Raw genomic sequence first — 17,410 nt, 5'->3', positions numbered from 1 at the left:
ACGCAATGCATCAACTGTACTTTAAATCATACAACTTAACTGGAAAAATAAGACAACAGGAAGAGATAAAGAGATGGTGGGGGAGAGAGAGAGATGGAATTGGGACAAAGAAAATCAAGAGGGGAGAGGGAAGAAGAGGAAAAGGCTGAAGGAGACAACATAAATAAAGACAGATTATGGATGGCATTTACTACACACGAAAAGGGGGGAAACTTATAAAAATTGCGTAGGCCTAGTCTTGGAACACCTTGACTCTTTGAAGTCTGGCCTCATCCTATGTGTACCAGGGAGCCACTGACAGTTTGAAAGCAGGTGATGGCAGGAGAAAGACAAGTCCAGGGAGGTGACAGGGGCTGCTCCAGGGCAATGGCAGAGGTTCCGATTGATTGAAGACCACAGAAGCCAAATCAATGGGATTTTTCAACTAATTTTAGATGTCAGCTAATTAGATTTTTTAAATCTAATTTTTTATTAGATTCAAAGGAAAGAGAGTAGCCATGATGACTGGAGTGTCAAACCTAGATCATGAGAAGAACAGTCACAGTATTGAAAGAAATAGAGAAGCCAGGAAAAGGAAGTGCTCCATGGAAGAAATGGATGAGTTAGGGGTTTGGGACATATTCAGCCGAGGTGAGGGTGGAATAAGCCTAAAAGTCTCTCTTGCCAGTTACATATTTACAACTCAAAAACGTGGACCTGAAGCGCAGGAAAATAGGTGGAGTTGGAGGCATAGATTATAGCTCTGAAGAAATAAAAAAAAGTCTCCATTTGGGAAGGAGCTGTCTGCTTCTAAGATCTAGAGGTGAAAGGGATCTGTGAGATGAGTTCCAAGGGAGCATTCTGACCATCACAGCTACCAGAGATTGCAGGGAGGTAGGAAGTAAAAAAACGTAACCGGGACAAAAAAGTGAAGAGGGCCCCTATGTTTTCCTTTCCTCACTAGGGACAGTTGTGAACATTAGGCCTGCTTCATCCTCCAGCCCCTAAAAGACTTTTTTTAAAAACTTCATGGGGGTTGAGTTTCTTCCCAATTGCTTATTACAATATGCAGTTCTTTTTGTTTAAATCTATAAAACATTACAAGCTCACTGCCCATCCAACCCTCTCAATAATTTCAAAAGACCTCAAAAAAAGATTTTCATGAATTGGCACATGGGTTGGTGATACAGTTTCATGCAGTCCCTTTGTCAGTGAGGTGTCAGAAACAAAGCCATTTCACAGCTCACGTTTGATGCTTTCTATGTAAAACCCCAGTTCTCTCTTCCATCCAAGCCCCTACCACATATGCCTCAGTGCACCCTTCACAATCCTGCTCCATTTGTTATTATTTAAGGGGTAGTACTTTTTATAAGACTAGAGTTATAATTGGGGGCTTTTGTTTTGTTTTTCAGTGCAGTGTATATTTTCCAATTTACCATAACACATTATTAAAAGCAGAAAAGGGATTAAATTACACAAGTAAGCCTTCTCTAAAATACTGAATAGCTTGGGCTAGGACTCAGCCAATTCCAAAATGCCATGTACCAGTACTCTTCAACATAAAAGGGTGATTTTCTTGACTCCTTTGGGTGGGGGTGATGAGAAAGAAAGACAGAGAGAGATAAAGAGAGAGAGGAATGAGAAGTGAGTCAAAGTATTAATACATTCAGAGAGTGCCATGGAAAGAAAGCAAACTGATTTGGGCATCTGAAAGTGTCTTGGGCCCTGAAACAATCAGTGTTAATAAGAAGCTACGTGACCTTGGAGAGTTCAATGCCGTATCTGGCTTTAACAATCACATAGTCCAACCCTGGTCTTTCCGAGGTGAAGAAACCAAGACCCTTCCAAGATTTGAAATTCTAAGATTCTATGTTCCTTGCTTTGGAACAAGGCTGGGGACCTGACTTTCAATGTGACCCTCAGGAATTGTCAATACACCCATATTTAGAAATAGATAGCACATATGGCTCTACATTAATTATTTTAATTACCTCTAATCATTTCCAAATGGCACAGACATGGATGCTGTTTCCTGGCCATAATGGACATGTGTATTCATATCGTATACTCATCTGCCCTAAAAGTATCCAGCCCCCAACATGCCGTTAGCTAAAAGCATGCCCACAATAGAACTCAGTAAATCTGAAGCATGTTTTATAAACAAGGTTATAATAATGTGAGTAAATACAGATAGGCATAGGTCAGCCTGCAAACACTCACAGAACTGAGTATTTCCTTTTTTGGCACTCTTTTTCTATTGTGTTACCTTCTCTCCCCTACTAGAGTCAAGCTCCCAGAGTGCAGAATCTATATCTAATTCAATTCTGCATTGCCAAACACAGTATTTTGTCCATAACAAGTGCTTAAGAAAGGAAGTATTTACTGTGAAATATTTTCTATATTTTAATATAAGCAAAGAAAATCCCACAAGGTGTGACTAGGTTCAGCTACCAGCTCAATCAGAAGTCACTCACACTCCAGCAGGCTGATTCTAGACTCAAATCCCAGGCATGCTGTGGATGCTTGGCTGTGACATCTACATGTCAAGCATGTGGTGGATAGAGCAGCTGGAAGCTGCACTAATGGAGAGTGGGACGGACATAATATATTTAACAGGACTAAGTTCTTAGGGTCACACCCAATACCAAGTGAAGAAAACCAAAAGGACTCAAGGCAGTAGAAATAATTTTGTAAATTAGCAGCAGGAAATAAGGGCAAGGTAGGGTAGAAGCAAGATCATGACTAATCTTAAGTAAAAGCATGTCATAGCAATACTTTGTTTTTTCAGGAACTTTAGATTGAATAAGGATAGTTTCTCATGTGGCTATTCTAAAATGAGCACCCAGTGTAACTGAGAGAGAAGTGCTTTCTAACTTGTCAACATTACATATAACATTAATGATTAGTCACTGTAACTTGTTTCACCAACTTTAACACCATTAGTAGTTGTAGAGTTTTCTAATCACTGTACTTAGTACGATTTGGCATTTGGGGGTTAAAACATTTCCACCTGTTTATGCTAAGAAAGTACTCAGCTGATTTGGGAGAACAAAGAGATTTGTAAAGGGACCAAATCTGTGCCCTTTACCCTTCTGGCACCATTCAAGTTAAGTTGGGGAGCTGTCCTAAACTTTCAGCAAATCTCAGTTCCAACATACATGCTAACTGATGAATGAACCAGAATCAGAGAGGCATTTTCTGCATTCGCCAGTCGTGGGGTCCAGCAAAGGTGATTAAAACCCGCCCGCACACTACTATAAACTACAAAGATAGGGGGCATCTACCACCCAGTCTGGTATCAGAGCAGCTATCCTATCAGCATGAGCCAGTAGGGACTGGCCAGAGTAGACTGTGTTCTTCTTTCCCCAGTAGGCACAAAGAATGATTTAAAAAGATTGCAATGCCTTGTTGTACTCAAAAAGTTAAAATACAAGAATTCTCTGAAGGGAGAAAAATCTGAAGTTTCCTAAGACAATGGCCAGTAAAAGCCCCATTAAGACCCTCTCTAAATTATCCTCATTTAAGTGGGGAGGCAAATTAGCCCCCACTGGCATTTATATTTAGAATGGGCTGGGAGAGAGGAAGAGCCTACATCTGGACACTTCAGGTCTCTGATATACCCATACACAAATCATTTCAGAGCAAGGATGTCATCCTGCATCTTCTGCTCTGCCTTTTAAATGGATGGGACCCCAATATCCCATTCTCCTCAGGGTAAGGAGTAAGGGTGGGAGGTTCATGACGAACAAAGAATGATGACTTCCTTTTCCCCCTACTAAGGACAGATGTAGTAAAAATAACTGCAGTATAACGCTCACTTACTTTAAAATACCAAACTACAAACAGGTACACTGAATGTTTGAGAGCCCCCAAATCTACACAAAGATGTGTCTATTAAAAGAACATTGAAATGAATCTCTTAAAGAAAGGCCAAGTGTGTGACTGATTGCATTCACATGTGCTTTCATTTTTAAAGCTACATGTATTTAGTGATTGCATCCTTATAAAGAAAACTCTGGAGAACAGGGGAAGTTCTAATTTTTTTTCATCTACCAAGTCACTGTTTCAAATAAAAAAATAGATTTACAGTAACTGAAAAACATACAAATCACATACAAAAAAAAAAGAGCCAGCTATTTTATCCTTTCAATGTGGCTAGCAAGGCTCCTTTGTGTCTACAAATTTCCCTGGGTGGTGCTGTTGCCAAGAAATTCTAATTCATGACAAGGTTTTCTGCAAATTGGGGACAGAGGCAAAACTGCAGATGGATGGACCCCACAGTTTGCTTTGTCTTTCTGGCTGAGACAGCACCTGGCTGTTCAGGCCTGTAGAAGGCAGTGCAAAGGCAAGATCACATAAAAGAAGCAATGTGGCTCAAAGACCAAATCCCATCCCTGGTACCAGAACATTGTTCTTGGAATGCAACCATTTCTGTAGCTTTTCCTCCAGAGATGCTTTGTACCAAAGGCCCTCATAAAAAGTGTTTCAGGGTGCCTGAAACCAAGATGAAATTGCAGTGTTATGGGGACACTTTAGTCCTTACAGTAGCCAAGTATGCCATTAGTTTAAAACAATGGGGGGATGGGGGAGGAAGGAGGAATGTTCTATGATTTATTTATTTGTTTCCAGTAGCAATGGAAAATTTTCTCCGAGCAAAAAGGAGGCCTGAAACTGACCCCATCTGCCAATTATGAATCAGCATTAACAACGACCATAATTCCATAAGAGTTTTCAAGTAAACATGTCATGCTCCTCAATGACATGAAGCTAAGTAAGTCCAAATAAGACTTAGAACATCATTACTTGACCTGCACTCATGAAATAGCAGATGAGATATAAAGAAAATAAAAAAATTCTCAGTCTTTGCATTTTCTAGAAGAAAATAACTAAGAGTATGTATTGTATCAAATCCTTTTTTATTTTTCAAGTCATCAGTGAGTCTCAAAAAATCATGATTTCTGTTGGCAACAAAAGTCATGAATGGATTCCCTTCAATCCATCATCAAGTGGTACCCCATAAGCTACTCGGGCTTCTGTGTTACCCTTGACTTTTTCCTACTTTTGCTCAGACAGCTCTTGGAAAATTTCCTGCAAGTTTTCAAAGCGCTCAGGGCTGGTAGCCTTAACAGTTGTGCGTCAGCTGAATTCCATAAAATAATAGACCACATAAGCACAGTGTAATTTACAGTTATATGACAGGCAGAGATGATGTTACTTGGGCCAAGTGCTTAAGTATGCAGTCAGAGCCCAGGAATGGAGAGCTGTTAATGTGGGATGTCCATTTGGATTTTAAAATTATACCAGCAATGATTTTAGACTTGGAGCTATGTGGCTAAGGCATCAGTGTCTGAAAATCCAATGTCAAAATGATGATCTCCATGTCAGAAGGTGGCCCTGTCACAGTCAGCAACTTTGTCATAGGCTCACTATTAGGACAATTATCCCATACCATAAGTTTAAAATAAAATCCCCAAATAGTCCATCCTCAATTTTCAAATGCACAGATGTTCTCGGGTTTATCATCCAAACCACTCTTTCTCTAGAAACCAAATCAGATTATCAGAATTTCCGTATTTCGCTTATCTCCCTGAGGCCAGGTACATTGTTCACTTTAAGAGAACATCTAATAATTACTCCTCATTTGACCTCTAAAATCTGATTACCCCAGAGTATCAGGAAACTTCCTCCTGCCTGGGGTTCTTTGTAGCAACCTTCTTGAGCTGTTTTTAAGCAAGGAAGTCTCAAAATTTCATCATCTGAGGGTTGATTTGGAACTAACAGTTGCATATAACCATCACCATTCCTTACACTCAGAAACAGCAAGGGGGTTCAGAGAGGGGGAGGAAAGAGAGGACAGAGGTTAGAGGTTTTGTCATCAGTGTAAACGTAGGGTCTTAGTCACCTTTATGAAAACCAGTTATGACTATAAAGTCCAGAGCATAAAGCTCCTTAGAGTGATATCTTGTTTATAAGTGCTTCTCCGCAAGTTGTGTTTCAGTATGAGCAAACCTCTGAAATAACTTGGTGAGGGGTTTCAAGGTGAGAGTGATTGCAGTTGGAGAGGGCTACGGCAAGAAATGGGGGAATTCTGAGGGGTGAAAATCCCTTTGCCTGCAGATAGAAACTAAGCTAGAGGTTCCTTGATGGGGGGGAGGGGAAGAGATGCATGCGGAGGAGGAGGGGAGAAGGAAGAACAGAGATGGCTTCTTAGGAAACAATAGATCTAAAACATTCTCTAATTGTCAAACCAATAATGTTCCTTTGCAGATCTAGAGTTTCTCCTGGATGGTTTAGCCAGATCTAGAAAAGCAGGTTTCCCCTGGAGAGGCCTTCCCCCAAATCAGGCTTTACTACTGTGAAAACTTGAACCAAAACAAAGTTGTGTGATTCATCAGGAGAGAACGTTGTAACAAATAAAGCCAACTTTCTTCCCTCCAACACTGCTTAACAGTTAGTCACAAACAAGGGCTGCCTTGGGCAGGCTGACTAAATCAACAGATTCCCATCCCTAACCTGTCTAGACAGTTGTTAATATGCAACCGATTCTACACCAGTGGGCTGACAGTGTGAAATGAAAGCTATTTCAGAAAATGAAATTCTGGCAACATTTTGGTTTAATTAGCATGTGAACATGTGAAATAAAAGGAGGAAAAAGAACTAGTGAGACCCTGCATGAGATAGTCTTGTTAAAGATAGGGGTAAGGATGCATTGAAGCAATGCCTTATGCTAAAAATGTGTGAACTGTGTGTGTGTTTACAGAGTCACAAGTATCTGCCAGCATCTTTGAACAGGAATGCATGCATGGGCACACAGACACCAAAGGCCAATACCTGCAGGGAAACTCACAGCCTCTGATCAGGGGAGAACAACAACTAGTAACAATGGTACAGGCAGAGGATCGGCTTTGCCACTGGGCTCCTTATATTAAAAGCCAAACCCCTCTCGCTAGAGCAGCAACTGTTACATCTCAGCCTCAAGCTGGCAAATCCTGCTTTGGATCCCGGGCAGAGGAAATTCAGCCGTTCATTAGCCTTAACAAGCTCCTGTCACTGAGCAGAGAAGTTCCATGAGCAGCCACACACAGAGCTCTCACAGCCCTCCCCAAGGGCAAGCGGGTTTCTCCAGGACCGACTGTACAAGTTCACACTTCCAATGTGCAAATCCGGACTGTCTTCTTGGACTTTCCATGGTGCACACTGTAGAATTTTTAAATACCCGTGTCCCCCACCCCCACCCACCATCTTTCCTGCAGAATGTCCCCTCAGCAGCTCCTAATTGCTGCTGGGAAAAAAAAAAAAAAAAAACAACACTGTTTCCGCAGCAGACCCAGCACTTTCCACTGACCAGCACTTTCTTTATTCCACTTCACAAAGCCCAGAGAACTTGTCACCAGCCGGACTTCATCCTTGCTGGGACGCCTAGCCAACTTGACATCCGTGCCCTTCAGCATCCCAGGAGTTTCTTAACTAGTCCTCTAAGACAAAGTCAGAGGCAGGGAAGCACACACCACCCTTTGTCCGAGGTTGTGCTAACTGGAGAGGGACCTCAAACAAAAAAGAGAAACAAGGACACACACAGAGGTTGTTTTCTTTCTGGAGGCATTACACTGGGGAAACCTACCATGCATTGTCAGCCTAAGACAGATATATCTTCCTGCCCTACTTGAGTATCTTTTGTCACTGGGCTCTTCTCCCTTTTGCCTAGCTTCTAATCTCAAAATCAAGCTCCTATTCTCTATTGACATTCGCTAATTACTGAGAAAACACTCCGCTTTGCTCCTTCCCCCACTCCCCCATCTGACGGTCGTAAGCACCAGTTGAAATAGATGAACCTGATTTAAGGTACCAAGCAGGTAGGGCTCATGCATGTAAGAACCTTGTGTCCTGTCAGCGATCGCTCATAAAGCCCCAAGCCACCTTCCCACCCTGCTCCTCAGAACCCCAGAAGTTCGGCAGGTCTCTGACGGGGGACAGTGAGCCCGACAACGTGTGCGCAAGGATGTGTGTTGGTGACTAGAACGCAGGCAGCTTGGACCGGCTGCTCAAGCTCGGCACACTAAGAGGTTAGGGGTGGGTGGAGAGGTAAGCGCATATGACTGTTTCAGAAAACATTTTTTAAAACATACAGCCAAAAAGGGGGGAAAAAAATCAAACAAACAAACAAAAATTCAGCCCAAAGCCCACACCAACGCAGCCCCTGCGTCTCCGCCGCCACCACACGATTTACACAAGTAATTTAAATCATTCACCTGCTGCCAGGTCTCCTCCAGGGATGGCAAAGCTGAGAAGTAGCCGGTGTCGTGGACAAGTTGTAGCTCCTGGAATATACTATAACTAGCCAACACGTCCATGCTGCTGCTGCCGGGCAAAACGGGAGGCGAAACCCTCCCCCGAGCACAGTTGGGTCTGTTTGTTTGTCAGTCTGTCTGGCTCACCCCCCAAGAAGGCAGACATCCAGTGGCCCTTTTGTTTTGTTTTGTTTCAGTCAACTAAAAAGCAAAAAAAAAATCAATGCAGGAGAGGGAGAGAGGAGGTGAGAGAGGAGAGCGTGAGTGGGGTGGATGGAGAGAGGCATCCAGCGTGTACAGTGCAGACGACTGCCAGGAAAAGGGGACTTCTCCACGGGAGTAACAATTCCCTTCCAGGGCTCTAATCACTCCAGCTCGTGGATCAGGAAGGGGGATGCAAACTCACTGACACGAAGCTGCCATCTATTTCTGCAGCGCTGTTCGCTCCTAATGCAATCTTTGCTCTTTATTTTGGGAGGTTGCATTTTTTTTTCTCGCGATCGCTTCTCTCTCCCCCCCTTCTCTTCCCTCCCCACCCCCCACCCCATCCTTGCTAGTTTGTAGTTCCCCCCCTTTTCTCCTCCTCCTACTCTTCCCCCTCCCCGAACTCCCTCCCCCCGCCCGGCTCTACGCGCAGCCGTGGGATCTCGGAGGAGGGCGTCCATTAGGCCGCGTGTGACCATGTAAGGTAAACAGGGGGCTCATGAAGTCACTGAGGACCAATGGCGAGCGCGGAGCGGGGCCCGGGGCGGGGTTTGGCCCCGGCGGCGCGCGCGGATTGGCGCGCGGCGGATCTCCCTGCTGCCTTACAAGGCGGTGCGAGGCGAGCTATTTTTAGAGGGCTATATAAGGGGGCTGAGGCGGCCGCGCGGCGGCTGGGGAGCGCGAGAACGAGCGCGAGGGACGGGGAGGGCCGCGGCGACACTCACGACGGCTCCCGGGACGCCGGGTCGGCAGGGCTCGGGCTGCTCGCTGGCCTCCGACCCTCCCCTCGGTGCCCGGCGGAGCCCCGCGCGTCCGGAACCCGCACCCCTCGGAGGGGAGGGGGTCGCGTGTCGCCGCAGTGGCGTGGACGCGGCCGGTCAGGAGGTGACAGTCCCGGGTGCGGGGTTAGGATGCCTCCTGGAGGAACCGCGCGGGAGAGCGGCGGAGACGCCGTCGGGGCGGGGGCAGGCTAGGAATGACACTTTCCACTCCGCCCCCGGCCCGGGCAGGGGCGGGGAACGCGAGACGCAAGGCAAAGGTCCTCACGTACAGAGTAAGCAGAACAGCAACAAAAAGGCACCAAAAGCCCCTTCATGAATTCCCCACAGGCTGCCAGGGCGCAGAGAGGAAGCGGCAGTGGAGGAAGTGCCACACAATGGGCGAGAACAAAGGGGAACGGCGCGCGGAGAGCGGCCTGCGCCCGCCCCGCCCCGCCGGCACCGCCCCCGCGCGTTCCCGCCGACCCCGCGCGGGCCGGGCTGGGGTCAGGCGCGCAGCTGGGGTCCATGGCGCTAGGGCCAGCGCTCCAATGTGTGTTAAAGAGAATGGAGAGCACCCAAGTAGACGGGGCGGGGGGAGGGGGGGGGTTGCAGGCTGGAGCCGGCAGCTTGCCAGGGGGCCTTTACGTGGGTCTCACCATGTGGCTTCCAGCGAGGCGTCTGTGAAGGGCTGCGACTTTTGAGAGAGGAACCCGATTGTTTTCTGGAGCTGGGTTATAGAGATAGTAGGTAGAGATCTGTTATCTCAGATGAAAAGCCCGCATAACGCACGTTGTTAGGCTTGACCAATTGTTTGCTTGACCTTAAATGGTTAGTGTGGTTCAAGCTTCCCCAAAATGCACTGTGGGCTGAGCTTCTACTTTTGGAATGATTGCAGAATCCGGTACTTAGGCAGCCACGAGAAACTTCGTCTACCAGTAATGGAAGAAACATCCATCTTAATCGCCCTCCTCGCCTTTCCCTCCCATTGACTATGTGGGACTTGATATCACAGTGTTTGAAAGATTCTGTCTTATGAAACGAACACAGTTTGAAATTCAGTATTTGCTGGGGGAAATTAAACGGGAATTACAGGGATTGAGAAAAATCTGGTTTATTTACTTGTTAGTGTCTGGAATTCTGTTGGTCAGATTCATGGCTTTCACTGTATAATTGGTGCGTTTCCTATATGTAGATGCATGAAATGTGCAAGGATGCAGCCACTTAACTAGCTGCATGACTCTGAGCAAATTACTGGGTCAGAGCCTCTGCCTACATGTCTCAGAAGCAGGAATAGTGATATCTAACTTGTCTAGTTGTTAAGACGAGTCAAAATAATGTTTTTAACTCACCTGGCATCGTATCAGGCATTATTAGCCGAATACTAAATGTTAGCTATCATTTTCTCTAGACTTTAGCTAAGTAAACTGATATCTGAACTATTGGGGCACATAAGGGAATATACTAGAATCTTGGAGATGGAGTGGAGGTGGAAACCCCTTGCTAATTTGTTATAATGTCTCCCTTTTTCCACCCCACTATGCTATTCTGATGGTGGGTGGGGGTGATACACAGGAGCCATTGAGAAATGCTAGGACAGCAAACATGTTCATGAGTAAGGGGGGAAGGAAAGGAACTTGAATATAGGAAACTATAGAGGCAAAAAGCAAGGCAAGACCAAACCATATAATTTTGGTGTTTAAAATTCAAGTGAACTTACTTTTTGTTTTTGTGTTAGACTATAATCACTTTTGAACAAAATGACATACATGTTAACTTTTGAGTTTGAAGATTTTATAATATTTATTAAGTGTTTACAATGTGCTGTATGTACATATAAACATTTTATATGCAATGTCTCATTTAATCCTAAGGACAGCCCCAAGGTAGATACTTCTATTATCCCCAACTTTATGGATGAAGATACCCAGGCTTAGAAATATTAAGGAAGTTGCTTAAAGTCACACAGCCAGGAAGTGGCCAAGCGGAAGTTCAAATCCAAGAGTATGTGACTCCCAAGACTACTCTGCCATGGGCTCTGCATGGTGAAAGGCTGAGTTTCTTGGGTTTTAGTCAAGATGTGTTTATAAACATTACTTGGGTAGGGCTAGAGGTACTTCCATTGAGACTTTCCCATTTAACTATCAGCTGTTCAACTTACAAATAATTCAACCTATATTTTACAAAATAAATCTTGCAAATCTCATGATCTTTTTTCCAAGCTTTGTAGAATACTTTAGATTCATTCTAAGAGATTTATGCAGCCATCCAACTTACAAATAATTCAACCTAAATTTTACAGAGTAAATCTTGCAAATCTCATGATCTTTTTTCAAAGCTTTGTAGAATATTTTAGATTCATTCTAAGAGATTTATGCAACGAGACATTCCAAAAGGTACATTTTCAATATAAGTCATATTTAGCTAGTTTTTATAGCCTAGAGACCCTAGGTTCACATTGCAAAACACATGCAAAGTACCCAAATGTACAAAATAATCAAATTAAGATCACAAGGGAACTTTGGCAGTTCAGCAAACCAAAAACAAACAGCATTATTGTAACTACCACTTACTGAATACCTTCTTCATACCTGGCATTTTACACATATTTGCATCTGATCTTCACTGCAGTCCTGTGAGAGAGCTTAGTACTCCATTTTTACAGGTGCAGATACTGAAATTCAGAGAAAGCACCTAATTTGCTGATTACCATATGTCTATTAAGTCATAAAAGCAGATTCAAATACAGGTCTGCCTTCAAGCTGACTCCAAAATATGTCTTCTCTACAATCATTGCCCTGGGAGACAATGATCTCATTTCTAATAATATCACCCTTTGGAAGTAATCCTACAGAAACACCAAGAGTAAATAATAACTTACCCCCGCCACTTACAAATGAATGAAGATATTAATATTTTAAGAATAAAATATTAATAGTAAAAATTTAATATGTAAATGAACACAATCAAGGCATCAGACTGTTACCACCAGAAAAGTTCTGCTTTCATTAGTACAGGAAGTTCTTATTATCCCAGTTTGATTAGCACAGGTAAAGGCTCCTCAGAGTAAATCTACTCAACACAGGGAACAAATTTCAGAGCAATAAGTGAAGAAAGGTTTGCTTGGGACTTTATTTGAAAATAAAACTCAATGTTATTAAAACACATTTATGCTATCCTATATAAGCATGTCTTGTTTTATTGTGTTTTGCATAGAAATTACATTTTTACAAATTGAAAGTTTGTGGCAGCCCTCTATCAAACAAGTCTAACAGTGCTATTTTTCCAACAACATGTGCTCACTTCATGTCTCTATGTCACATTTTGGCAATTCTCTCAATATTTCAAACTTTTTCATTATATCTATTATGGTGATCTGTAATCAGTGATCTCTAGTGTTTCTATTGTAGTTATTTTGGGGCACCACGAAGTGTGCCCAAATAAGACAAGAAACTTAGTAAATGTTGCGTGTGTTCTGATTGTTCCACCGACCTGCTGTTCCTCCATCTCTCCCTCTCCTCAGGCTCCCTAGTCCCTGAGACAGAACAATATTGAAATTAGGACAATTAATAACCTTACAATGGCCTCTAAGAGTTCAAGTGAAAGGAATAGTGACACATCTCTAACTTTAAATCAAAATCTAAAACTGATTAAGCTTAGTGAAGGAGGCATGTCAAAAACCGAGATAGGCCAAGATCTAGGTCTCTTGCACCAGTTAGCCAAGTTGTGAATGTAAAGGAAAAGTTCTTGAAAGAAATTAAAAATGCCACTCCAGTGAACACACAATGAGAAGAAAGCAAAACAGCCTTATGCTGATATGAAGAAAGTTTTAGTGGTCTGGGTAGAAGATCAAACTATCCACAATGTCCTCTTAAACCCAAATCTAATCCAGAGCAAGGTCCTAACTCTCTTCAATTTTATGGAGGCTGAGAGAGGTGAGGAGGCTGCAGAAGAAAAGTTTGAAGGTAGCAGAAATTGGTTCATGAAGTATAAGGAAAGAAACCATCTCCATAACATAAAAATGAAAGATAAAGCAGCAAGTGCTAATGTAGAAGCTGCAGCAAGTTATACAGAAGATCTAGGTAAGATAATCGATGACGGTGGCTATACTTAACGAGATTATCAGTGTAGCTGAAACTGCGTTCTATTGGAAGAAGATGCTATCTAGAACTTTTATAGCTGGAGAGGAGAAGCCAATGCCTGGCTTCAAAACTTCAAAGGACAGGTCAACTTTCTCATTAGGGGCTATTGCAGCTGGTGACTTTAAGTGGAAGCCAATTTTGAAAGTCCTAGGGCCTTTAAGAATTATACTACATCTATTCTTCTTGTGTCCTATAAATGGAAAAATAAAGCCTGAATGACAGCACATCTGTTTACAGCAGGGTTTACTGAATATTTTAAACTTACTGTTGAGACCTACTACTCAGAAAGAAAAAAAAAGATTCCTTTCAAAATATTACTGCTTATTAATAATGTACCTAGTCACCCAAGAGTTCTGGTGGAAATGTTGTTTTCATGACTGCTAACACTACATCCCCATTCTGCAGCCCATGGATCAAGGAGTAATTTCAGCTTTTATGCCTTATTATTGAAGAAATATATTTCATAAGACTATGATTTCTATAGATAGTGATTTTTCTGATGATATGGACAAAGTAAATTGAAAACTTCTGGAAAGGATTAATCATTCTAGATACCATATAAGAACATTTGCAATTCATGGGAGGAAGTGAAAATATGAACATTAACAGCAATGTGGAAGAAGTTGATTCCAACCCTCACGGGTGACTTACGGGGTTGAAGACTTCAGTAGAGAAAGTAACTGAAGATGTGGGGAAATAGCAAGAGAACTAGAATTAGAAGTAGAATCTGAAGATATGACTAAATTGCTGCAATCTTATGATAAAATGGATGAGGATTTGCTTCTTATGAATGAACAAAGAAAGTAGTTTTTTGAGATGGAATCTACTCCTGGTGAAGATGCTACGAATATTGTAGAAATGACAACAAAAGATTTAGAATATTACATAAATTTAGTTGATAAAGCAGTGGCAGGGTCTGAAAACATTAACTCTAATTTTGAAAGAAGTTGTACTTTGGGTAACATGCTCTCAAACATCATTGTATGCTACAAAGACAACCTTTATGACAAGAAGAGTCAGTTGATGCAGTGAATTCATTGTTGTCTTATTTTAAGAAATTTCCACAGCTGCAGCAACCACCACCCTGACTGGTCAGCAGCCATCAACATGGAGGCCAGACCTTCCACCAGCAAAAACATTGTGATTCACTCAAGGCTCAGATGATCGTTAGCATTTTTTAGCAGTAAAGTGTTTTTAAGTTAAGGTATGTACATGTTTTTTACACATGGCGCTATTACAAACTTAGATTAGACTATAGTATAATGTAAACATAGCTATTATGTGCACTGGGAAACCAAAAAAGTCACGTGACTTGCGCTATTGCGATATTCACTTTATTGCAGTGGGCTGGAACCAAACTCAGCAATCTCTCCAAGGTCTGCCTGTATTTAACAAAATTTATGTAGTAAGTACAACTATGTGCTGATTGTAGAATGAATAAATAAGAAAATTGTTGGCTTAATTTTTTTCTACAAAATGTAAAGTCCCTGTTAGGGCTCAAAGTATAGTACCATGGCATACTGAGCATTTTGAGCTGTAGGAGATTGGGAGACCTTCCCCTGTTCCCTTTTTCTCCCTTGAAGCAGGTCATAGAACCTAAAATTCCTCTCCCTCAACGCAAGACATAAAACCTAAAAACGTTACTTTCTGACCTCCTTCCTTCTCCCCTGAAGATCCTCATGTGATAGGTGTTCTGCTCCCTACTTGGAGGCCAGGGAAAATTTGAACACCCAGGCCTTGCTACGTTCCCCTGGTTTATTATCATTAGGTCTTACCCTTTTTTGTCCAATCATACATCAACATGACTGTTCATTCTTCATCAAACCTAAGCATAAAAATACAGTTTTCCCTGGGCTTTGGGGTCTTCATTTCTGAAGGCTCCCATGTCACATAAAACTTTAGTTAAATAAATTTGTTATGTTTACCTCATTAATCTATCTTTTGTTATAGGCATGTCAGCCATGAACCTTGGGATACATACCTTGCAACATGATTTATTTCATATTTGAATTTTACAGCATATTCAAAAAGAGGGTCATTTTGTAAAAATGTTAATGGGCTTCATCAGTTTTCCCAAGGTTCTCAATTAATTCTTTGTATTCAAAGTATTCTCTTCCGAAGCAACAATATAGTCATCTTCCCTGTTGGTTTTACCTTTGTTTGTTAGTTTAACTCTACAGATCTTCACTTGTCAGTGGCTTTACCAACCTCACTTTCATTGACATTGTAAAATGTTATGCCTTTTGCAAGATCTGTAATTTCTGTTTGCAGTAGAATTGAATGTATTTGTATTGTATAGTACATATTTGCCACCATGGGAGCAGGAGAGAAGATTATTAAGAAGGGATGTTGGAATGGGGACTAATTTGTATAAATGTTCCCATCATTAATAAATACTTTCACATACTAAGACTTTTGCTTCCCTTCACATTCTTACTATAATGGAGGAAAGTTTGAACAAGAGTATCAGAGAGGTGGAGGGCAGTAAACGAGACTGCCTGAGAGGCATGGATTGAATTTGGAAGAACATGTCTGTGACCATTTGAGAGCTGTTTCATGATTGAGGAAAAAAAAATGGCAGCTTCCGCAGGCTTCTCGTATCCTGAACAAAATATTCTCGGAACACACATCTCCCTTTGTTTTCATTCTGTGCTCTCTTTCTGCTCATAATTTGGCTTCCCACTTGTTCTGCCCACAGGGGGAAAATGTGCTGGTTACAACCACAGGAGCCTGATCACTGTGGCCATGCTAGCTGTTATTGTCAATTACTACAAAGACATTTAGTTATGTGTGTGTTCCTTGTCAGCTTAATTAGCATGGGTACGACTCCCTGGATGTGGTCGATTTTGAGACACTAACATGTTGAGGGTTCTGGACACGATGGGCTTAAAAACAATGGTCTTAGTGAATTAACCAAGAGCTCTTGGCAGGTAGCCTTCTGGTCTTCTTCAGAAAACATCCCAATCTTGCCATTAACTTTTCAGAATTCTGTGGGTATGTTATAGCTTAATAAAACATTTATTTTTAAATATAATACCAAAGCAACCCTGAGTGTTGTATCTTGCATTGCAGTGGATCATATAAAATAAGCAAGGGGGGGCCTGGGGAGCCCCCAGCAAGCACTGGGATAAGCCTCTCTGACAGACCCCAATTGGCTGATTTTCCCCATCATTGTGGGTGATGGGCATGTGGCTGGGGAGACAATTTGCTTCTTCCCTCTAACAAGTGGTCTATTGCTTAACAAAAATTCACTTACCATAATGACAAAGGTAAGGAATTCAAGAATTCAGCCAAAGTTCACTGTCAAGAATGTCCTGCCCAGACTTAGGAAGTTGGCCATTTAATGCCATTATGACCTGTGTTACATGATTCCTATGGAGATTGATATCAGTAAGTCACTTTTCTAGCTTGAGGTACTAGCACTTAAAAGTGTCAATATCCTCTAAAGAAGAACAAAATCATTTAAATTCAATCAGTCATTCAACATATATTATGTAAAGCATTCAGTCTTTAACATATATTATACAAAGCACTTAGGTTGAAAATAAAAATGGTAAACACAGACACATTACCAATATCAATGTCTGAGATAGTAGAAATATGTCTCAGAAGTTAGAAAAGACATTCAAAGTGTCTAGTCCAGCCTTCATCAGCTCCACTGATTCCCTTTGCAATATTACTTTTAGCAGATGCCCAGTTCCTCCAAAGGTGGGGAACCCCCAGCAAGCACTGGGATAAGCTGCCATGACTGAACCCAATTGGCTGATTTTCTCCATCTAAGAATAGCATCACAAGCTATTCAAGGGTTTCTGGACAAAGATTTTGGGAAGGAGACCAGTGGGAAATGAGAAAAGTTTTTTTTTTTTTTAAATAATAAAAAGAATTACTTTGCTGTATAATGATAGAAATAAATATCCAGACAATTGTGATGTTAGTGATAAATTAAGCTGCTAATGTTTTAGGGATCGTTCCCCTTCATGCTATGTGAGGCACCGTTTGTAAAACTGTGCTATGTTTTATCCTGAGCATTTTTTGTTGT

The 17,410-nt window shown here is 42.1% G+C and overlaps 1 protein-coding gene across 4 annotated transcripts in view; it reads right to left on the bottom strand.

The window, feature by feature from the left end:
* Nucleotides 1-17,410, bottom strand: part of KLF7 (Kruppel like factor 7) — a 401,896-nt gene that overhangs the window by 79,321 nt on the left and 305,165 nt on the right. Inside the window, exons 1-2 of one of the 4 annotated variants that reach the window (XM_045560239.1) lie at nucleotides 9,889-10,016; nucleotides 8,229-8,468 (exon numbers count right to left, since the gene is read on the bottom strand). The exons of 1 other annotated variant lie outside the window; for it this stretch is intronic. In XM_045560239.1, coding sequence (XP_045416195.1) covers nucleotides 8,229-8,330 — 102 coding nt within the window. In that variant the 5' untranslated portion in view covers nucleotides 8,331-8,468; nucleotides 9,889-10,016. Of the gene's footprint in view, nucleotides 1-8,228; nucleotides 8,822-9,888; nucleotides 10,017-17,410 lie in introns of those variants that run through there. 2 more of the 4 variants (XM_045560241.1, XM_045560242.1) reach the window with 2 other exon arrangements.

The sequence above is a fragment of the Lemur catta genome, chromosome 8, assembly GCF_020740605.2.
Source record: "Lemur catta isolate mLemCat1 chromosome 8, mLemCat1.pri, whole genome shotgun sequence".
NCBI lineage: Eukaryota > Metazoa > Chordata > Mammalia > Primates > Lemuridae > Lemur > Lemur catta.
The sequence above is the reverse complement of the archived record's forward strand: the minus strand, read 5'-3'. Positions and strand labels throughout refer to the sequence as shown.